We start from the raw sequence: 24,625 nt of genomic DNA, 5'->3' as shown, positions 1-24,625 counted from the left end.
AGACTCTTTACAATATCTTAATTTATTATAACTGTGAATTTGAGCTAAGACGAATTGCACCATTTTATGAGACCTAAGTTCTAGATTTAGTTTCCCATGCATTGAATTATCATCATTTTTCTTTATTCTTTCTTTCTCCACCTACTTCCTTATTTCCTGTTCTTCCTAAAGTTTACCCATCACAGAGCATGTAAGACATCGTTTTGTCCCAGTAGAGTAGGATACTATATGGAATGTACTAAGGCACATTCTAGAACAGCCTATACCGCATATTGCAAGACAGGGATGGATTTCCATGCACAGTAATAGCTCTAAGGCAGCATGCGATAGCATTCAGAATCAGACAGTAGTGATGTCTTCTCTCCAGACAAGGGAGCTTTCTGAGTAAGAATATGAACTAGAATGGAGTAAGGAGAGAGAGACTGCAGTGGATCAGGCATGGTAGACAGAAAACAGCCTGCAACCTTTTGAAAATGGAATGTAGATTGTTTTAAAAAGTCTGTGGAGACTCTCCAACTTCTTTTGAAAAGGTTGTAAATGGAGGAAATGAAGGATGAAATAAGCTCATACATTTCTCTGAATTTTTCCTCTTCCAATTTTCTTCCAAATCTGATATTCGGATTTTATCTCCAGCTTTATTTAGTTATTACTGTTTCATTACTTTTCATAGTGGCCATTAAACTTTGAGTCTGTCCCATTGCAAATGTATTAGTGTGTGCTAAGAACTTGATGCTATTTCTTGCTTGTGGATTTTACTAGAATCTTCACTAAAGATGAAAGCGTTAGCACTCGATATACCAGTGTAGGTATGTTCTTTTTTGAAGTCAGATTGATTAGATGTGGGCTTGGTAGGTAAAATTTAACAGGAAACAAAATATTAATGAGATAAACAGCTTTGGGTGTATCTGTGAGTATCCTTCCGGGGAGTATGAAATGAGGACCCCTCCTGAATGTGGGTGACGCCACCTCACTTCTGGTATTCCAGACAAAATAAAAAAGGAAGAGGAGAAATTCATTCACCCCTCTGCTTTGTGCCTGTGGGTGTGATGTGACTTGCTGCCATGCCTTCCATATCGGGATGGATTGTACCCTTCTAACCTTGAGCCAAATAACACTTCCCTTCTTCAAGGTGCTCTTGCCATCAAATGAGAAAAATCAGTAGTGAAGATGACAAGAATTTCAGAATCCCCTTAGTCTAGCTCCAGAAGTGGTGGCTGGATGGCCCATTCAACAACCTTGTGAACCGACCCTCACCTGAAGTGTCCTCCATTCAGCCTTTTAGGGAGATGAGGGCAGAGTTTGCTGACAGTTTTCGTGGACTTAGGCTGGTTTTATATACCTCCTATGTCAAGACTAAAAGAGACTTGTAGATCTCCTTTGCCTAAATTAATTTGGGGAAAAAAAGCCAAGCAGCTTATATTCTTAAACAAAATACTCAGATCTTAAAAGCCGCATTGAAATTTTAATCACATATTGAAGATAAAAATGTCATCACACACTTCCCTTTCCCATACTCAGTTTGAGGTGGCAGCCTCTCCTTTTGCTACTTTGGTTCCTGACAGGTTATGTTGTGGGAAGACATGGAAGTGAAGGGAAGCACCTTAGGATACTGTGGTATCTTTTCCTTTCTGCTAACTGTGAATTGGAAGAACACATGAAATTACACAACAGGAAGTGAATAACATTTTTATTACATTGCTAAATCCTTGAGGGAAAAATAAAAGGTGTCTTCATTTTTGCAAAGCTGTTTCCTCCTTTCCACAGGAAGGCATCCTTCAGCCTAGACCAATCTTTTGTGACATTAGTATCATGCCTGTGAATATTCGCTGTGGCCTGAGGACGAGAAGACCTGTTCATGTCTTCTGAGCTGATGTAAAAGCTCTGTGCTGTGAAAGCAATTCTAACCTTCTTTGTTGGGATGTTTCATCTTCTCTCAGTTACATGTTCATGTGTGGGTGTGCATTTCTGAGTATATGTTTTCTTGTGTACACAGCATCTGTTTCTAGGCAACATACTATGCTCTAGATCTGTGATGTGGGTGTGGTCTTAAGGTTCGGATGGAACCAGAGTAGTAGTGCTGATATTGCAGTTCACATTGTTTCCCTGGATTGAAGATAGAGGAGAGGTGGTGTGAGAACATAATAAATAAAAGACAGAGGCCAGAGAGCTGGTAATTAACCAATACTCAAGAATGTCCATACATCTCAAATGTCTCGGGTGACAGGAGGTGAAGAAAGTAATTATAACTCAATACAAGATGTATTATCATCAAATGGCCCAAAAACCGATAATGAAATAGTACTTATCTATGTTAAACTTAGTTCTCAACATCTGTCATATGTAGCATGGTTCTTTGAGATACTGAGATCCTTCTATAATGGAATACACTTACCCTGAGAATAACCAACCTAAACTCTTGTGCACTTACTTTTTCTTAAAAAAAGAAAATTGTTTTCTTTAAAAAGAAGGTAATTAAGGAATGTATATGTGATATATGAACTTCTCGCACTAATTATTTTCCCCAACTAACCAGTAGACAGTTGAAAAAATAAACTTTCAAGTAGATCTGACTAATTATATCAACACACTCCTATTATTTTAGTGAGCATATAAAAGCAATACTTACATAATTCCTTCATAATAATAAATTTAACCTTAATCTGAATCTATATATCAAATTGTGAAATTAATGCTGTGGTAACTATTTAGTCATTCCTGGTGAGGTGTGCTGTAAATCTAAACTTTATAACAACCAGTAACAAACCTATTTCCAGCCCAAAGTTTCAAAATGTTTGTAAGTTTAATAAAAACCCACTACATAATAGAACTCTAATTTTTCTTAATCCATGAAATACTAGATGGAATAGAAAAATATAAATTGGAAAAATATATACAGTATTATTTGTAAGTCAGTGGCATGGTGGGAAAAGGCACAAGTAAGATGATCTTGTACAGGCATTGCAGGAAAGACAAATTAGGTCTAGGGCCATAAGGCAAGAAGACTAGGTAGAGAAGGTAGCTGGTGGGATTTTAAAAAAAATAGCAGCCAGCTAGAGACTGAAAGGACTAAATCATGTTAGACATTTTGGAGCAGTGTAAGGATTTAGCTTCTATTTTCTGAGGCATTAGAAGCCATTAGAGAATTTTGAGCTGGCATATTTTTGAAGGATAATTTTAGCAGGTGTGTTGAAAATAGACTAAGGCAGAGTAGAGTCTGCAACATGAAGACCATCTAGGGATTTATTGCAACAGCCACGAGAGTGTTGGCACAGGCCAGGCTGTTAAAACAATTTTCAAATTTATCCAGCCCAGGTTATATTTCAATATGTATTATTTTCTAATAAATGGGTAAGAGGTGTGATAGAAAGTGGGTAATGACAAATAATAAACTTAACACCTGGAAAATGGAGAGCCCTTAAAATAAAATAACAAGAAAAATAACAAGAAAATGCATGGCAACCCCTTCCCCTGGCTCCCTTAAGTCAAATCTCAGTTTGATTCACTTACGAAGTCTGTGAGAGGTGCTGTGGAGATCTGGGTATGAGTTTGGGGGCAGGAAAATAGTGTAGATGGTGACTGCAAGTTGGGGAATCATGAGTTAACTGTAGAGACAGAACTGAACAAGACAATAGGAAAGAGGTGATAGAGAAAATGCCATGAAAAACTAGAATGTTTGAGCAAGGGAATCAAAGGATCATAATTGAGGCAGAAGGTGAGGTGCTCTGGTGAGGTGTCTGAGGAGGGAATGATTGACTGTGATATGGTGCTGATCTTAGTAGCTGGAGAATGAGAGCCGAGGATAGAACTGAGTGATTGGTGACTCAGTGTCTTAGCAAAGCTTGTTCCTGAGGTGCTGGAATTAAAGCTTCTCTACAAAGGAAGACCTCCTCACAGTGGCCTTTGTTGTGAGATGTTGCTTTGGACTCTGTTATATTCATTGTTTGTTTATTTTAGTAACATTTCCCTTCTGTATTCCTGGCTGTCCCAGTGCATAACTACATCTCATTTCCCATACCCCACCTTGTTAAATGTTCCTTTACTGAACCCACACTGGCTTCAGTGGTTGGTAGCTGACATTTCTTGCTGACACACTGATACTATAATTGGTACTTTGACTTGCCTCCAAGGGACAAAAATAAATAAATAAATAAAAGGACCTCATAATTAAATTTTTGGACTGCATTGTGCATATATTTGAAAAGCCAGAGATACATTCTTTTCTTATAGGTGGGTAATCCACATGGCATGTGGCTAATCCATGCCAAGCATAGCATCACAATTACCCAAATTAGCACCTGCAGTAGCAAGAGATGAAGTGCAGGTGTAGAGCATTGGACGATCAAGTGGCTCAAGTATTTAATCACCATGACAACAGTAGCAATTATGATCATATTTGCTTTCTCTGACAACCCTAAAAAATCTCCATAGCAAAAAAATGTGAAATTAAATCTATAAAATTCACCAAGAATATGCATGGGGAAGCTGTGTGTCTCTCTGAGAGCTTTGAAGGAGCCCTACTGTTTTGCGTGTTTGCAAATGTTTGACACATTTAGGGCCACATGTGTTCCCAGTCCTTTCTTTTCCTTTAAGCTAGAGACAAATGTAATGAAAACACAACCAGGGACAAGTGAGACATTGAAACAGAAGTTGAGAAATGATGTAGTCAAGCTTAAGCCTCTAAATCCCATGTACCTGTCTGGCCATGAAGGTAGATTTTCTCCCATGTACCTAGACCATGATGCCTATAATTAATTAATTATCCCATACTCACTGAACTTGAGTAAATTTTTACAAGATCATGATTTTAGGCTTGATCATGCTTAATCCTTTCCTTGAGTCTATTAACTTGGATTCAGTGTGGAATATATTGAATATGTAGGCTACATTCTCAAAGGTGGTATTAATAGTCTGCTGGACTGCTCTGAGTTCTTGGTGGCATCCTACACCTTAAGAGTTTAAAATTTTCCATTCTTTCCAGAATATTGTAAAAATCAGACTCTCAATGGAGCATTGGAATCATGTGATTGACTTGTTAAGTCAAGCACCCCTCTCTCTGACATCCTAATTCAGTGATAGTGTGATGTATAAAACACCACAGATAAGCATTTTACTAAGCTTCTGTATGAAACTGAGGTATCTCTCTGGGATGACACTTAGAGGAAAAACTGCTAAAGGGTGTGATTCCACAAATCAAGACTCAAGACTTATAGACAAGGAAGGCCATCAACTAGAGGCCACAGTGTATTTACAAAGCCAGAGCTCCTCACTCTAATAAGATCCCTAGAGAGTCATAGACACATTACAGTTCAGAAGCACCACTTTGGAGGACTTGAAAGCATCAGGGCGATTGAAATGTGGAGTAGATTCATGTTTATGCATAACCTGATAAGCCACCCTTTATCATACTCTTCCAGCCTGACCAGGAGTCACGCATAGCAACATGGTTTAGCAAACATGTTGTTAGGAGAAGCATCAAATATCCATGAGCAGCTCCATTGCTTATAGCATTATCCAAGATGTAGGGAAGGTAGTGAGGGATGCTTTGATGGATCTGATCTCAATTAGGAATTAAGTAATTTCCCTAAAAAAAGTGTCCATAGTGTCTCAGCAAGGAATAATCCATACATACAGGCTCAACAAGATAGTTTTGCTGAGGCAGACCTGGCTGCCTCTGTCCCTTAATGTGCAGCTAAGCAGCAGCTGAGGAAAAGTGAAAATCAAATGTTCCATCTTCACAGGACCAACTAGCTTCCCATTTCCAGTCACCTTAGATAATTTTTGGTGGGGGGCTGGGTTTTTTGTTTGTTTGTTTGTTTGTTTGTTTGAAACAGGGTCTCACTATGTAGCCTTGGCTGGCTGGATATTTGCTATGAAAACCAACTGGCCTTGAACTCATAGAGATCCACCTGCTACTTCTTGCTGAATGTTGGGATTAAAGGTGTGAACCACAATGCTTGGCCTTGAACTGTTTCTTAATGGAAGTGAGTACATTTTCTTCCAAGGGAATGATATTTTTGTATGTATTTGAGTTATCTGTATAGATTCAGCATCATGTGTGTTCACAGAATCCTTTTCCAAAGAATCTGTTCAGCTTTGCATGCAGGCTACACTATCCTTCATCCAAAAAGGGAACGCACGTGGAGTCAAAGGAGGAACAACATACACATAATATTATTGATTACCATAAGTATATCCAGGTGTAGCAATCAGAGGTAATAGCTACATCCATTCTGTTTTACCTAGAATTGTAATCTGTTTCCAGAACTTTCATCTGGAATTAAATGAATACTATATTCAGTTCTAAATTAAATGAATACTATACATTCAGTTTCCCACATGGGTTCCATTTTCTCCTTTACATTATTGGTGTGTGTGTGTGTGTGTGTGTGTGTGTGTGTGTGTGTGTGTGTGTGGTGTACATATCTGTGCATACATACCCATGGACAAGCCAAAACTAGAAGATCTTAGGTCTCCCTCTTTACTACTCTCCTTATTCCCTGGACAAGGAGTCTCCCAAAAACCTGGAACTAGGCTGGTTCCAGCAAGCTCCAGCCTTTCTTCCATGTCTGGCCTCCAAGTTCTAGGGCTACAGGTCATGCATGTGGCCATCCCCAGCTTGGTATGTGTTATCTGGGAATTTGAACTCATGTCATCATGCTTGCACTATCTAAAGGGGCCTTGAGCCATCTTCTCAGCCCAAGTACCAACTTCTTTCTACCCTCAGCAGTACTTCACAGTATCTTCTTCTTCTTCTTCTTCTTCTTCTTCTTCTTCTTCTTCTTCTTCTTCTTCTTCTTCTTCTTCTTCTTCTTCTTCTTTTTCTTCTTCTTCTGTGTATTTGGTGGGGTAAGATGGGACATTTCATGGTATTTCTGGTTTGATTTTCCCTGGTGAGTATGAAGTTCAAGAATTCTTTGGTCTGTTATGAATCTTCTTTGGACAAATATCTATTTATATCCTTTACCCATATTTTAATCAAATCTTTTTCTTTTTGAGTGTTAGGAGCAGCAAAATATTCTCACTATCACTGCTTTATTTTTGTGATAGAGATGTATTTACAGAAAATGGACAATACTTTATGGTAGTGTTTTCAGCAATGCTGTGTAACATGAACTCTTCTCGACAGCCTGGTCCCACAGCTGTGTCAACCCCAAATTATCACAGAAGACTTATATTAATTATAAAGCTGTTGGCTGTTGGCTATGGTTTCTTATTGGCTAGCTCTGGCTTTATTATTAACCCATAACGCTAATCTAAGTATCTCTACATGGCCTTGGCTTACCAGAGAAAGGGTCCAGACCTGTTAATCCTCTCTCATCCTACATGGTGACTGACTCAGCATGTCTAGAGAGAAGAGAAGAGAAGAGATTTCCTGTTTGTCCCTGCTTATATTCTGATTCTGCCCAGCTATGTTACTTCCTGCCTGGCCAATCAGCCAATCAGTGTTTTATTCATGAATCAATAAGAAAAACATACACAGAAGGACTTCTCCCATCAATGTTGGATTGTTGTTGAATAAAGATGTTGAGGTTGCTTAAAATATCCAAAAGTTCTCTGTTGATATTCTATAATGGTTAATAAACTTCTTCTCTAAAATATACTGTATATATATAGGAAAATCTTGATTTGACAGACCCCTGTTAGAACAAAGAAATAATTGACCAAAGTTGATAACAAAATTCAAGACAATACAAAATTAGTTACTGTCACTACACTAAAAATCATCATCCCAACAGGAAATTAAGAAAAGTACCTCATGCACCAGAGCATAACAAGGAATTAGACACTTAATATTTGGGTTAAGCAGGGAAATGAAAGTTTGCATAGTAAAATCTGTAAAACTTTCTGAACCCACATCAGCACTTAATATTGGACGTCCAGTGCCTGTCTGGGGTTTATTGTTTTAAACACCAGATGAAAACTATTTAAAAGAAACTTATTCAACTTAATTTGATTTTTAACATGGTATATCTTTAATATGAAAAACTTGCAAAGGCTGGAAGGGTTCATTTCATTTGTAGTTCATTGCATTCAGTTTGTTTGACTGGTTCAGCAACCAGTCTATGACACCTAGCAACATTTATTCTATCCTCTATTATTATACTTTATTACTCTTAATGGTCAAACTTCAGCATATTTATTTTCCCAGGATGGATGCTGTGATAGAAATATGACTGTTGACTTTCCTAATACATGGATACTTAGAAATCAAATAGCAAATGCATACAATTTTTATTTAGTAAGTCCTTCAATAACTGATTTCTGGAGGCAACTTACATGTGAAATAAAACCTCTTTATGTAATATGCTTTCTGACTGTCATATAGTGTAGTCACAAGAACCTCATGCCTTTTGTTGATTCTTTGAATGAATTTAGAGGTGAGAAAATGGATTTAATTTTAGAGCTACAATCACTCGGAATTCTTCAAGAAGTATTAGAAAAGAAGATTGGATTGTTTTTTCCTGACAAATTCATCTATTATATATATTTAAAATATTTATAACATGATATAAAGTATTTTAAATATATGTTAAATACTTTATTAAATCTGAAATGATCACAGAAATGGGAGGAGAGTGTAATGTGTCCTATCATGCTGCTGACAATATAAACACAGTTTGAGTTCAAACAGAAACTCAAAATTATAGGAAATAATTGGAATCATTAGGCAATATGCTCACAACAGATTGATTCGCCACCATTTCTATTGCCTTTTCCAATATTAATATGACAAAGAAGTCAGCAAATTGTACATGAATTGACTGTGTCCCTTACTTGGGAGCCTGTCAAACCCTGAAGATGCAGCAACATGAGGAAGAGAAAGAGATCCCAAGAGGACACGCTTGGAGAGCAGCAGAAGGGCTTCACACGTATGGCCCCTGAGGACATCATCTCACCTTAGTCTTTCCCTCAGTCTTAAGTGAAAGAAATGTGAGGTGTGCACATGGCAAACTGAGTCTCCTCTCTCTCCTCTCTGTCTTCTGTCTTCCCCTGTACCCTTTCCCTCAGTTTCCTTCTTGAAAATAAAGTTCTACATTCTTCATCACGTTAGGAAAGACTAGGGCAAGATAAGAATTTTTTTCTTATCCACATTGTTTTTGCATTCGAGAGTCATCTGCTTTGAAAATTTTAGTTATTTAATTTAAAACTGCATCAATGTGATAGTCTGCAAATGATAGTCTTGCAGTGGTCTGAAGGTGTGAGCCTTTCTCACCTTCATGTCTGCTAATTGGAAGGGGTGGTGTTCACTCGGTCTTTATGCCTTATCACCTATTCTGTTTGACCAAGTAAACAAATCCTATCCTCATTTGACCTTAGTAATATGACCTCCATTGCTTGCTAGCTTGTTAACATTTTCTTTTACCAGCAAGAAATAGCCTTTGCCTTGTAACAGATTCTCAACAGTAGCTGAAAATGAGCTGTCCCTGTTTTCTGATTCTGTTTAGTCTTTTGCATAGACATGACCATTTTCTGGTTGGCTTTCATATACATTAATTTTCTATCTATCTATCTGCATTATCTATCAGTCATCTACCTCTATCATCTATCTATCTGTGACCATCTATTTTCAATGTGCTCCCCATCCACTCCTCAGAGAGGGTAAGGCTTCCCATGGAGAGTCAATGAAGTATATGGTACATCACTTTGAGGTATGATCAAGGCCTTACCTGCTATATCTAGGCTGAGAAAGGTACCCCTCCAAAGAGAATGGGCTCTTGTAGAGAATGTCCAGATATTTGAAACATAAATTGAAAGGGTTTCATAGTTAAGAATCTGCTCATACATTTCTAAGGCAATAACAATGTACAGGGACAGAAGACTAAATGGTGGAGAAGACTTGGATATGAGATCTGTATCTTCTAGTTGGGTGACCTTAGATTACATCTCTTAGAACAGAGAGATATTGAGATAGCAGAAAGGCTAGTTTCATCACTTTTCTCATCTCTTTTCTTCTCTTTGCTTCTCTTTTCTGTCTTCCTCTCTCCCTTCCTTCCTACTTTCACTTTGACCCCCTTCTATAAAACACACACACACACACACACACACACACACACACACACACACACACAAGAGAGAGAGAGAGATGCACATAAACAGATATGTAGACAAACACATACACACAGAAATACACACAGAGTTAGAGGCACATACACAGATACATAAACACATACAGATATACACACATAGAAATATACACAGAGACAAATACATACAGATATACACACACACACATACAGATACACAGAGATGGATACACACAGAGAGAAACATATACAGAGATACACACACTTGCAAAAATACACACACACACACACACACACACACACACACACACACACTTGAAGACATGCTAAATTTTGTCCTCATTCTAGATTTTCATGATGATATTTCTCATTAGAAAATTGAGCAAGTATGCCTAACTTTTGCATGGAAATCCGTATTGTATATTTATTTACTTAATAATTTACAACTAAAGTAGATATTATCTGATGATTAAATATCAAGGTAGCTATGTTAGTTTCTAAAGAAAAAGCTCAAGAGAGAACAAACTTTATTTTTAAACTTTTAAACATGCAATTTTACAAATTCTTGACACATTATATATTAAATATCATGAAGTAAAAATAAGTAAATAAAATGTATTGTTCCTTAAGGTATATGTACATTTTAGTGAAGTATTCCATTTTGTCATGATTTTCTTATTATGATATATAAATAATTTAAATTTCAGCAAAAACACAAGTTTGCAAAACATGTGCTTTTGTATATGAGTTTTCATCTAGCTACTTTTAAAATTGCAGGCACTATTATTCATCCTTAGAAAGATTGGCAGGTTGCTAATAGCCTCATAATATTTAAATCACAATACAAATAAATTGTATTAAAAACTTTTTATGAAATTGCTAGTTAGCAACAGGTATACTTCCTTCCCCAAAGCAGAATCTTATGTAGATATGGTAAGTACAAGTGCCTCACTGACCTGTACAACTTATCTCCAAATCAAGAAGGGAGAAAATCAAATGACAAATTGTGTCTGTGAGCATCCTAGAAAGATGCAAGACAAACAATCCATACATAAGCAGAGTTTTGTTTTGGCTTGATGATCTTGGAATCCAGTTTCTGTTTCTTTTGTTTGTTTGTTTTCTCATAGAATAGCATTTGGAGAAAGCAAAATATTCTATGGTTTTTACAGTGTACCATTTTTTCCAAGTGGGTAAAACTGGGGAAACATTTACTGGGGAAGCTGAATTGAGTTTATACAGCTTTGGGTCATTAATTGATCATGGCATCAACTGGGAGGCTCTATGCAGTAGATATATTCAGAGCTTGGAATGATCCCAGTCAGTCCATTATTCCCTCTCTCTGTACAATATGCTTTTTAAGCTTCACAAAAATTAGGTTAATTAGAAACACAAAGGTCCTCCCCTCCATACTGAGGCTTCCTTAGTGTTTTTAGAATGTGATCCATTTGCATTACAACCATATACTTAAGGAAGACTTGCAAAGAAAAAGGAGATATCTGGTTGTGGACCATACTTCCAAATGCACTGTCTCTGTTTTGCATTCTTACATGTATATTACATGTCCCAGCTGAACATCTCTTGTCACCAAATGAAGCCTCCAGTTCTGGAATGAGTTACATCCTACAGACTTCTTGGTCAAAGGAATCCATGGTAATCCCTACACAATCCAGACTATTGCCAAGGCTATGGGTTTCTCTCCACAAACAGATAATAAGGCCCTTATTGCTGAAGACAAAATCTACACATTTCATTTAAAATGGAGAAGTTGAGCTGGTGCCTACCTAAAGCCTTCACCACTACTGACTAAAGATTATTGTAATTTGCATGCTACCATAGGAAAAAGGTAAACACGAATCCAGCTACTGCCCCTTCAATCTACGGTGGTGACCTGCCTGCAGGACAGGCTGGTGCAATGGTGGCACAAAGCTTACAGGAGTAACGAACCAATATTGTAATGTAACACCCACAACATGAAATGGAGTTCATCCCAAGCACTGCTTGGGTGACCCAGAACCTGTGACTGGATAAGCCAGGTAGCTAGGAGAAAACCAAGTACTGTTGTTCTGCTAAAGAAATATAGCAATTAAATGACTCCTAATAACATTCTGTTATACTCATCGGTGTCTTGCTCAGCCATCATCAGAGAAGCTTCCTCCTGCAGGAGATGGGAATAAATACAGAGACTCTCAGCTGGACAGTGTGCAGGGTGTGAAATACCTTGGAACTGTCCATTCAAAATGGGACATCTCCATCAAATCTCTCCCTTGAGGGTTGAGGGAACCCTGCAGAACAGGAGGTGTAAAGTGTGCAACATCCAGATACAGGGGATGGATGACACCAAGGAAATAAGACCTTCTAAACACAGCAAGGGCTGATGTACACATCAACTCGTGACAGTAGTCACGTGCACTGGGCTTATAGGGTTCTGAGTCAGATAGGATTGCAGCAATGAGAAGCAAAGTGGATACATGCTCCCATATCTACCCCAGAAGTTCTCTTCAAAGGAAAAATTACTTACAAAGGAAAAATTGGTTGACTTTGATGGAGTCTCACTAGGTTACAAAACAATCTTAAAGGCAGGTCCCATGCCTCGTAGTAGACAGCCAGCACAAAATGAACTTAATAGTATTTTTGAAACTTCTTGTCTCATAGTGCTTTGAAAGGGCTTTATTATTATTGTTGGTGTTGTTTTGTATTATCATTTTCATTATTATTATTATTATTATTATTATTATTATTATTATTATTATTTACCTTACAAGTCTTCAGAGTGTAAATTATGGTTTCCAGTTTGTGTTTTAATGGAATTCCCCTATGTGTGTGAACATGTGTCTCTATCTGTATGGGTTTCTTGAGCTTTCTTTTTGGCTATTTTCTTCTGTTTGTTTGTATTGTCCTATTTGAATCTGTTTGTTTTTATTGTATTTTATTATTGTTTTTAGATGCCTATTTGTTTTCTAAGGAGAGAGAAAAAAGTTTGACTTAGAATGAGAGGAAGATCTGGGAGAAGTTAGGAGAGAGGAAACTATATTCAGAATATATTGTATAAAAAATCAATTTTCAATAATGGAATATAAACACTATATATGAAAAAGAAGTTAACATAAAAGTCATTGTCCAACCCTGATATGACAACAGTAAAGATAAAAAGGAAAGAATGCCATTCTGTCCTCAAGGTTTTGTCTTATAAATTTAATTATCTATTAGTAAACATTCTATCCCCTTAAGGATGGTTGAAAACATTTAACTTCTGGCGGGGGAAAATACATGGATATTTGCTTTTAAAAAAAAAGGAAATTAAATACATCCATTTAAAGACAAAAGATCCTCAACACCTAGTTTTCAAAGTAGAAGCACACACCAAGTTATTCAAGGCTGAGAGAGGGCTGGCTGTCTTTCTCAGCGCTAACACCTCTACAGTCTTAACCGTGTGAGAGCACCTATTAGGGTTATTTCAGCTCTCGTTGGTGTGCAGATGCAAAGACACAAATGTGATTCAATGATAAACATATGATTTGGGGTAGAAATTCCTGCCAGTTATTGTCACAATTCTGCAGAAGAGAAAAAAAGAAGATCATACCTAGAATTTAGGGACGTGTGAAGAATATGTACATCAACAAAACAGATTCACCTACAAAGAAAAGCAGCTGCTTTCAAAATTTCCTAGGCAGATAAAACATATGCTGTATATTCCACCTTAATATTAATAAAGTACAGAGGAAAATCAAGTCATGACACAATCTTATTCTTTGTAACTATGTAATGGTATGATATTTAGGCCACTTTCCTGCTTTCCCGTCATATGATTGATAAACTTGACATTTTATTTTTCAAGCCTAGATTCATATTTGTGGATTACATCTGATCTGTGTTCTGTCCTAAGGCAAGGAGTAATCTTAATATTTCCATTTTCTTCTGATGTTTAGAAGAGCTCATCTTTATTTTCATAGTCATGTTTTTATATGCTGTTCATGCAATATGATATATCAGTAAGTGACTGCCCTTGATTGGCAGGAAGATCATTACTGTGGGGGGAAAAATAAGTTTGAGTTGCATGACTGCTGATAACGTTCCACTTGCAACTACATGAAATCTTTTGCAGAGAAGAAATGTTAGAGGCTTGCTCTCTTTCCCATATTTATTCAATAACTGCTTCTTAAAATACAAGAAGAAACCAAGCATTAAAATGTAAAATCACAAGAGTGTATCACTTCAGTTGAGCACCCCAGACATATCTTTGAGTTGAGTGGCTACTGCTGTGTGTCTAGGAGGTAGCATTAAGATTGGTGTTTTATGAATTTACTCTGACATGTAAGAGAAAGATGCACTTCTCACTGTGGGAAATCTCGCTGCTCCTTTAGTTTCTTCCCCTTATTCCTCTCTCATTTTCAAGATCTCTCTTTTCATAACAGAAGTCTCACTGAGTGGATTTGGTACCCTGCTCTGCTGTCACAGTTGTTTCCTTTGTTAGGGATAAAAAAAAAATGTCAGTGATAAATCCTGAGAGAATTGATGGACAGGAGATGGGGAAGTTTCAATGCTGCTGAAGAGAAATGAGGTGGTATTTTGCAAGTGTCTGGAATTACCCAAACACCACTGACAAATAGCACAATGAAGGTAGATATTTGCAGCTCCAAGGGCCAAGAAAATACCTTTGTGATGCTCAGTACAATATTCAATGTGCTTTGCCTTGGGAGAAATGTGTGAGGCAGCTGGGTTTAAAAGCATAATCCTTGCCAAATAATGCTTTTGAGTAAAGTGTGGTTGTAATAGCTGTGTTTGTTTTGCAGGTACGATTCTGGTGGACAATATGTTGATTAAGGGAACTGCTGGAGGACCAGACCCAACCATAGAGCTCTCTTTGAAGGACAACGTGGACTACTGGGTGTTGTTGGACCCTGTTAAACAGATGCTTTTCCTGAACAGTACTGGAAGAGTTCTGGATAGAGACGTCAGTGTTCTTATTTTTTTTTCCTCTGTCACTGTTCTATAGCTTTAGTATCACTGAAATGTCTACATGCACTATCTCCATAGCAGTAAACTTTATTCACTTAATTACATTTTATTTATTAGGCGTAGGAACAAAAGAAAATGTAACTCCTTGATATAAGAATAAGAAAGGAAAGAAACATTTGTGTCTGAGGGAACCAGTTTAATACTCATGAATTTTGTCCTAGTTCTGAGCTAAAGAACAGACAACAAAGAATAAAGATATGATGACTCTGGCCCAGTAGGGAAATCACACAGAACCCCATTTTTTCCCAACAATGTGAAAGTGAGGTTACCATTTGCCTTTTGGCTGGGGTAGTCTAGAAGTTGGTGTGTGCCATCTCATTTAGCTGCTAGCACAGTTAGAATTGGAAGGAGGCATCTGAGCATCATGTTTATAAGGCTGATAAAAGCCAAAGGTAAATCAGAGTCTTGGCAACATCCTCATTCGGTCATTGTCAAAAAGTGTGGCAGAAGCATTTCATAAAGACCAGCTGAACTGCCAAAGTTGTCCATTCCATCATTTCTGAAAATGTTGACCAAGTATTGAAAAGATTGGTGCCCCATCTCAACCACAAGTATCCCCATCTTTCTTGGGGACAAAGAAGGTAGGGGAGTATACAGGGCCCCAGGGAAACTGAAGCAGTACAGAGTACTCCCTACTCAGAGTACAAAATTCAAACCCCGGAGGCTGCAGAACTAGCTGTTGCACGTTGCTGTGTAGTTTCATGACCCACATCCCAGCAGGATGCTGACTACATGACCCCTTCATCCTCCGTAGATCCCACATGCAGGCTGTAATAGCTCTCTCTACTTACTGTTTACTCGGTTCACCATTTACTTGAGAATATTTGGCCCTTGGGTTCCTGGGAATTACCCACCCTTGCCCACAGCACTGCTTTTAGGGCTGCACTTATCACAGTGGAAGTCTTTCTATCTACAGTCTCCCTACAAGCCCGCCTGTACTGAGTCACTCACAAACTACTACTCATGAGCAGTTAGTGACATAAACCAGGGCCTCTGTTCCACTCCTACATATAAACTGTTATGTATCCCTATGGAATTTTCAAACTTCTTTAGCATTATTTCTCTCTCGCTCCTCTCTCTTCCCTAGTTAAACTCCCTCCCCATTTTCTCCCTTTCCTCTTCATACCACCTGCATCCTACCCTATTCCCCATGCCCCTCAGAGCTCCTTCTCCCCTCTCTCACAGGCTCTCTTTCTACTCTTCTGGCTTCTGAGATGACTTGATGTTATAAATGCACACTTAACGATTGAGAGCTAAGATCCGCACATAAGAGAGAACATGCAGCCTTTGTCTTTCTGGGTCTGAGGTACTTCACTGTGTAACATTTTCCAGTCCCATCTATATACCTGCAAATTCATGCTTTTATTTTCTTTACAATTTAATAGAATTCAATCATGTATGTGAACCAGTTTCATTATCCACTCATCGGTCAATGGCATCTGCAGTGTTCATTTTCTAGCCATTGAGAATACAGCAAGTATTTTGACTAGGATGTTGAATCCTCTATGTGTAGGCCAAGCAGAGGTGAAGATGGATCATGCCATAATCTATCTTTAGTTTATTGAGATGCTGTACACACACACACACACACACACACACACACACACACACACACACACACACACACAGACTCACACTGATTTCTGTAGCAGCTGGTCAGGTTTGCACTTCCATCTACAGTGAATGAGGGCTCTCCTTCCCCTATACACTCACAGGCACTTGTTGTCAGTTATTTTGTTGATCTGAGCCATTTTGACTGGCATAAGATGAAATTGAAATTAATGTGCATTTCCCCAATTGCTAAAGATGTTGAAACTCTTTCAAATATTCCTCAACAATTTCTATTTCTTCTTGTTAGAATTTTCTGTTGATATCCATGCCCATTTTTTAAATTAAGGTATTTGCTCTCTTGATTTGTTTCTTTCTAGATATTAATCTTCTATCAGATGAATGGGTGCATTCTATGGGCTTCTTCACTTGTTTGATTTTTAGCTTGTTTCTCTTTTATAAATGACATCATTGGTCAATTTGTGTCCTTATTTCCTGAAAACACATTGGAGCCCTATTCAGAAAGTCCTTTTCTATTCCTATACCTTCTAGGGTATTGCATATGTTTTCTTCTAGAAGTTTTAGCATTTAAAATTTCACACTGGGGTTTTTGATCCATTTGGGGGTAATTTTTGTGTTGGTGATTCCAGTTTTCCCAGCAATATCTGGTTGAAGATGATGTTTTTCCTACAGTATGTATTTTTGGCATCTTTATCAAACATGAGATGGCTGTAGTTAAGGGAACTCAGGTTTTTGTCTTCCATTGTTTATTACATCATTTTACTTTCCTGTTTTGTGATGGTACCACCTTGTGTCTACTACTATAATTTTGTAATATAGCTTGTCATCGGGTATGACAATCACCCCAGGATCATTCTTTTTGCTCAGGGTTTCTATAGTTCTCTGGGGCCTTTTGTTCATCCATATGAATTCTAAAGTATTTTTCCTATTCCCTTGAAGAATGTTATGTGTATTAATTTTGACTGCATTGAATCTTTACATTTATTTTGGCAGGAAGACCATTTTCACAACATCCTGCCAATCTACGGGCACGGGCAGCCTGTACTTGTTGTATCTTCCTCAATCTGTCTTCAGAGACTTAAACGTTTTATCATTGAAGCCTTTCAGTTCATTTGTTATGTTTATTGATAGATTTTTTGTGAAGCTATTGTTAAGTGAAAGTGTTCCCATGATCTCTTTTTCCCTTTTTGATACACAAAAAGGCTACAGGTTTTCATAAGTTGATGTTGTATCTTGACACTTTGCTGAAACACTTGATCGTCTTGAGACGTTTTATGGTAGAACTTTGGGATTCATCCATCATCAGCAAGTAGAATGAGGTAACTGAGACTCAGTAAGGATTCATGGGTGTGGAGATGTGGCTTTTGTCTAGGCCTGGAGGGAGGGTAGGTGGCAAGGATTAGGGTCCTTTGTCAGACTCGTCAAGAAAGCATATGACTATGGCTCCCACATGGATCTGAAGTGGCAATGTGAGGTGAAGGTCTTCTCTGTGTAGCCCTGGCTGTGTTACGATAAATTTTTCTGCCACCCACATGAGTTCTGCCGGCCATGTGGATGGACAAAATAATACACAGAGACTTATATTAGGTACAAATGCTGCTTGGCCAGTGACTAGGATTTCTCCTCTGCTAGCTCAGTCTTAATTATCATAAATCTATATATTTTATAAGACTTATCTTATTGGATGCCAGTGACAAGCATCCTGTCTTCCCGGGCTCACATGGTGACTCTGGAGGAAGAGAGAAGGGGCTGACTTCCTTCCTGACTTTGTTTATATATGAGTCTCCTTGCTATGTCACTTCCTGACTGGATCACCACTTCTTTACTACATTTCCCAGAATCTTCCTTGACTGCTAGTCCCGCCTAACTTGCTGCCTCATTGACCAAACAGTACTGTATTTATCATCCAATAAAACAAACACATACATAGAAGCACTTCCCCCATCACTGGCTGTCCTGGCACTCGCTCCGTAGACCAGGGTGGCCTTGAACTCACAGAGATCTACCTGCCTCTGCCTCCCGAGTGCTAGGATTAAAGGCGTGCACCACCAACACCCAGCAGCCAGTGCCTATTCTTAACAGTATCCCTTGTTAACATTTTCCACTAAATAATGTAGAACAATTCATTTGAACAAAGTTGGAGTACCTGTTTATCATATTCAGACTACATTTACTATGATGCTGCCCAGTGTATTTAGAATATACCCTATTCAATATGTAAATACTGATAAAACATACACTATTATAATGGAGCTAATTATTGTGAATGAAAACAAAACTAAACATGGAGTATTTGCCAGAAATATAATTCTTGGAGTTGGTGCCAAATAATTTGATTCATTCCTTTTATGAATATAATAAGCCATAATAAACAATGTGAATGCTTTTTACAGCCAGACAGAGCTGATAATCAGACTGCCAAGCTCCATGCTATGACCATTGGCTTTGAATTCATTCAAAACATTAAAGAAAATAAAACCGCTACAGAAATGTTTTACTAGACACAATTCTCCTGTATTTTAGACATACCATGATACTAAGATCTAAAAAATCAAAATGTGGGTAATAAAGCAGAAAAATGACTTCAGATAAATACAGTTAAAATGCAGGTGAAATATATGCATGTATGTATCATGTCATATAAATAAATGTATATGTATATTTATATGACATGATAAATATTTTTTATAAAACGGCTGTTTTTCCAGAAGAAGCCTACTTCGTATTGGCCTCAGTGGTTTTGTGTATCTGCCGCTGCATTTCTTGGTCTTGGACCCTATGGTCATATCTGTCTTTGTGCAGTCTTTATTCTCATCCCCGCAGGTCAGGTTCTTTTGTGCATCTGTGTTGTTTGATGCTGAATTTCTCTTTTTCATGCATTATTTTGGCTTTTGATGTTCATTCCTCCCCGTTCCACAGTAACAGTTTTCCTTGTGTATTTAGGATGACTTTAAACATACACATTTGTGGTTTTTATTGTGATGTTTCAATATGTGTATACGATTTATAGTGTCAAATCTAAGTAATAAGATATGGTTGGTTTTCAATCTCATCTCATTACTGTGTGTGGAACCTTTGAGTTTAGTCTTCAATTATCTAGAAAATAAGCAATAGCTTACTGTAAAATCTCTCTCTCTCTCTCTCTCTCTCTCTCTCTCATACACACACACACACACACACACACACACACACACAACACACACACACAAACACACACACAAACACACACACACATTCATCCACTCTTAGGAATAATACCTAATGTGTTACTTCTGTCTGTCTAACTTGTAGTCCTGTACATCAGCCTCCTGCTGCCAAGCCCTGCCCACTGCCCTTCTCATCAATTGGTAGTCACTATCATAAATTCCAACCTACTGTATCTAGAACATTCATATCAGAGAACACCATTACTTCTCTTTCCCTATCTAACTTAATTTCATTTACCATAAAGTCTTTTAGGTCCCTCAGTTTTGCTATGTGATAGAACAACATTTCCTTAAATGTCTAAGAAAGTTTCTGTTGTGCAATGAACCACTTTGTCTCTACCCACTGTTCTGTGATAGGCACCTAGGATGATTGTAAAGTCTATATAGTGTATAGTGAGAGTAGTTCAGAGCAGGCATAGACACATGGGCTTTTCTTTGATATGCTGAGGTCATTTTTCCTTTGAAAATCCAGAAGTGGGATAGCTGTGCCTTGTGGTAGATTCAGTCTCTGGGAAGCCCCACACTTTTCCCACAAACTTTCTGTTATATTTGCATTCCCAACAAAATCATATGAGAAGTCCCTCTTTAATTCTCAGTAGCACTTCTATCCTTTATAACAGACACTCTAGCTGAGGTGAGATGATGTTTCATTGAGGCTTTGACTTGCATTTCCATGACAACAAAGCTAATGAAATTCAATCACCTTTTCAAAACTTTTTTGATCATTTACACTTTCTTCTGAGATGTGTCTGCATATTTCTGGTTAAGTTCTTTTTTTCCATACTGAATCTTTCATATTCTTCATATATTCTGGTATTAACATTTTGGGGTGACTAATTGGCAATTTCTCCAATCCTACTAATAAATGACAATTTATGTCCCCCTGTTGACTTTCTCCTTTGCTATACGAAAGCTTCTTGATTTGATATACTCTACCCATACTTTTAAAACTTTTGTTTCCTCTGCTTTGGGGACTATTACCATTAAAAATAAACAGTTGCCACATCAATACCTTCAAGGCCATTGTTAAACCCCTTTCACTCAAGAAGTTTATTTCATAAGCTGTGTCTTCAGACCTTTGGTTTATTTTGAATATTTTTTATATTTGCGAGAGTCTAAGTCTCCATATTCTATAACGAATATCCCATAAGTTGACCATATTTTTTTCAAATTGTTGATATAATGATCAACTAAATAGTCATTTGATTGAATGAACTATAACAAAGAAGAGAGGTGGGGCCATGCCAAATGTGTTTCTTTGGTTATACTTTCTTTTTAATGTGCTAATAATGGAAAACTGTTCTAGAGATAGAAGTCCAAGCCAAGTTGTGTGCCCTCTGCTCAAGGGTATGCACAATCCCTCATTTGTATAATCATGGTTGTGTAGAGCAAAAAGCAAATTTGGATGTAAATAAAAGTATTTCAAAATTAAAAATTTTAAATAGCCATCCCTCACCCCCATCTACTCCTCCTTCTCTGTTTCTCTTCAGAAAATGGTGGCCCTTCTATCAGTGGATGTCAGCTAGCCTTTTCTACTCCCTATTCTCAACCTCCTCTAAGTTCTTCTCCTTCATGTGTCTATGCCAAATTCATCTCTTCTTTTTTTTTTTAATTTACTACCATGTCTGTGATGTTTTGGGATGAATTCCCAGCAAGGAATAAGCCACAGATCCATTGTGATTTTTTATGCCTATTTGATATGAATTTTATAGGACTATACTTACTATCCAAGGACTAGATCATGTTAATTTTAACCAATCTAAAAGTTGTCATGTAACAAATACTGTGGAATATCTACAAATTTTATGGTTTTCAAAATGTTAATTCCTATAAACATATCCCTATTTATGAAGTGTAATTTTTGAAGTAGAAAACACTGGGCAGTCAGTACTTCTATGTCCTCATTTGCAAATCATTTTCAGGACTGAACTACATAGCTCAATGTAGAGTGCGTGCCTACCATATGTGTGGCCTTGGGTCCAATCCTCAGAAATACAAAAATATATATTTTCACCTATCCCCTTTATCTTGTAAAACACAGACAATTCTTCATTCTATTGAACTAGTAAGTAAATCCACAGGCAGAGGGAAGGGGGTAGGACAAAGCAATCCATGCCTGTAAGAATTTGACACAGTTATGCTCTAGGAAAATAAGATCTAATCTTAAAGCTTTGCAAAAAATATTTTCATTTAAACAAAGAAACTTCAAATTGTTAATCTTCAAGTAATAGATTTCTAAAAATATCAATTTCTCCTTATACCATAGAGGAGTGTTATAATCCACAGTGAAGTAACTGAAGTAAACTTCAGTTTCTTCTTTTTCATAACTTCTGTTCTCATGCTACATTAAGAGATTAATTTTCCGTCTCTTTTACATTACAAAATTCCTGTTCACTTTGGAGTGTTTCTTCTTCACCTCATGCTCCCAGTATTACTTTTCAAAGATAAACTACGCAAATACACAGATATGCAGGTATGGTTTTGAAATACTACATTATGATTTCATTTTGAAATGTAGGTGTATATGAATGTGATTATTTTAAATATATACCCAATGTCATTTATATGTAGCATATTTCTTAGTAAACGGAATTCAAGATGAAAGAAAGATTATCAAAGAATTACCATGACTGACTTTTGCCAGTAGCTGTGAAAGTTCACCCAAAATTCCCATGCTGCTCTGTCATTACAGAGCATTATAGAGTCCCCAAACTCTCCAACACTGCCATAAGCATTACAGCATCCCCAAACTCTGATTAATCAACTCAGTGAGACTATACTTGATGTATTTATGACTTTTCTGTACAGAGAATAGGATTTATTCCAATGCAAAATTACACTGTGCCTTAAATATTAGCCGTAGGGAACTCTTCACTTCAGTGTAATCCGTAGTGGTTGGAATTTATTGCCTAGTAAGTTCATCCATGCCACTAAGCATTGCACAGGGAGCTGAAGTTGAGAGTGACAGCCAATTCCAAGTGACTTGTTCATGTCATATTTACGGGTTTTCAACTGGACTAAGAGGAGGCTCCTTATACACTGCATTTAAACCCCTTTGAAAGCCTGTGACCTTTTTGTCCCAGAGATACTGTCCCATGTATAACTGCAAGTGAAGATAGGTGGCTTCATATGTCCCTCTTGACATGATTAGAAGGATAACTTCAGATGTAACTCACCTGATTGTCTTCCAAGAGTCTGCCAAGGATAGTGGTGGGCATACTGACTCTGTTTATATTTTTACAATTAAAACCATTAATACTTTCTACTAGCCCATTAAAGCTATTCTGAAACCAGCAGTAAAGACACTGGGCTTATTTATTCTTTTTGGGAATCTTCTGTGATTCAGTCCTTTAGAATAAGCCATTACCTGAAGCTTGAAGGTCTTCAGGGTGGACAACTCTTAGATTTGGTGATGTTTCATTAAAAGGCCCTCTTATAACACTGTTTAGAGTGGCGGAGTTCTGTCTTTTTCTAACTTCTGAAAGTTACCAAATTCTCTCAAAATGCACTTGCTCTCTTTCTTGTTCACCTGTAAAACGGGTATCTGCTATGTCAAGTTCTTATGCTTTTGATATTAGTAATGAGTATAGGGTTTACATTAGTCTTCCAAACTCTGTTTTTCATGTTGGGATGTAAGAGTAACTCTTAGCTATCAGTCTTTAATCAGTGTGTGCTCATATTTGTTGTAATTTAAGAAGAGCACTGCATGAGAGAAAGACACCATGTGACAGGTTTCAAGAAGAGGGGTTTTTCATTAGGGAAAGGGCTCATAAAAGGGGAAGAGAAGAGGGAAGACTGACCTCCGGAGACAGGAGCAGCAGGAGACAGGAAAAAAGGAAAGAGGGGAAGAGAGGGGGAACAGAGGGAGGGGGAACAGAAAGAGAGGAAGAGAAAGAGAAAGAGAGAAGGATGGGAGGTGGACAGGGCCCTTTTTAAAGGGAACATAGTGAATGTGCACAGGTGGTGCTCTTAGTGGCTGCAGCTGAAGGTGTATCCTGTCAGAACCAAGGACAGGCCAGTACAGATGCCTAAATACTAACAACATTAACATCAGTAGTCTCATACAGTTTTTAGGCAGTTTTTGCTTATACAAATTTGGGGACTGACATGTATTATTACAATGCTGCAAAATTGTTTATCGTGAATTATTAAGATGACTTTGTCCTCAATGGCAGTGTTTATTATTTATTCCTGTGAGTTTTGTGTCATTCAGGAATTTCTACAAACATGACTTCACTGCCTTGTTGATGTCAGTTTGACATCACAGCACAGAATGTTGTCACAACTCATGTAAAGATCTTCACCTGTATTTAAAGGAGGCCACCACTCACCAATTCTGTTCTCTTTGTCTTTGTTGCTCATCAAAGACCCTTGGTGTTAAATACCATTTTGTGGCAGTTTAAACACATTTGTTGCAGCATTCTTCTCATCTCCAAGTGTGGCATGTAGTTATTTACAAGGTACTTCCCTCAGTCCCAAGGATCATTAACTTTCCACTCAATTGGTTTAACCTGAACGTTAAGTAACTTGTCATGGAATCCAAAATTATTAGTTTATATTTTATAGATTCCATTTGTTTTATTTTTATGGGTGGATTTGGCATATTTGATTAACAGAGATGTGCTCATATTGTGAAGTAAATGTAGTGCTTTGATTCATGTACAATGGTAGTGATCTGTATAGGAAATTGTCAGACCTGAGGCACATAGTCAATTGTGGGAGGAGGCTGGCCAGTGAAACCAACCCTGCTGATGGACAGGCGACAGTGTTCCAGGGATCTATGGCACACAACAACTAGATGAATAATAA

The 24,625-nt window shown here is 37.6% G+C and overlaps 1 protein-coding gene across 5 annotated transcripts in view; it reads left to right on the top strand.

Annotated features, from left to right (window-relative positions):
• The window catches only part of Pcdh15 (protocadherin related 15), a 678,164-nt gene that overhangs the window by 269,064 nt on the left and 384,475 nt on the right, over nucleotides 1-24,625 (top strand). For all 5 annotated transcript variants that reach the window (XM_027394186.2, XM_027394188.2, XM_027394187.2 and 2 more), the window contains one exon: nucleotides 14,816-14,976. In XM_027394186.2, coding sequence (XP_027249987.1) covers nucleotides 14,816-14,976 — 161 coding nt within the window. The remainder of the gene's footprint in view (nucleotides 1-14,815; nucleotides 14,977-24,625) is intronic.

The sequence above is a fragment of the Cricetulus griseus genome (assembly GCF_003668045.3).
Source record: "Cricetulus griseus strain 17A/GY chromosome 1 unlocalized genomic scaffold, alternate assembly CriGri-PICRH-1.0 chr1_0, whole genome shotgun sequence".
Lineage (NCBI taxonomy): Eukaryota > Metazoa > Chordata > Mammalia > Rodentia > Cricetidae > Cricetulus > Cricetulus griseus.
This window is presented reverse-complemented; position numbering and strand designations above follow the sequence as displayed.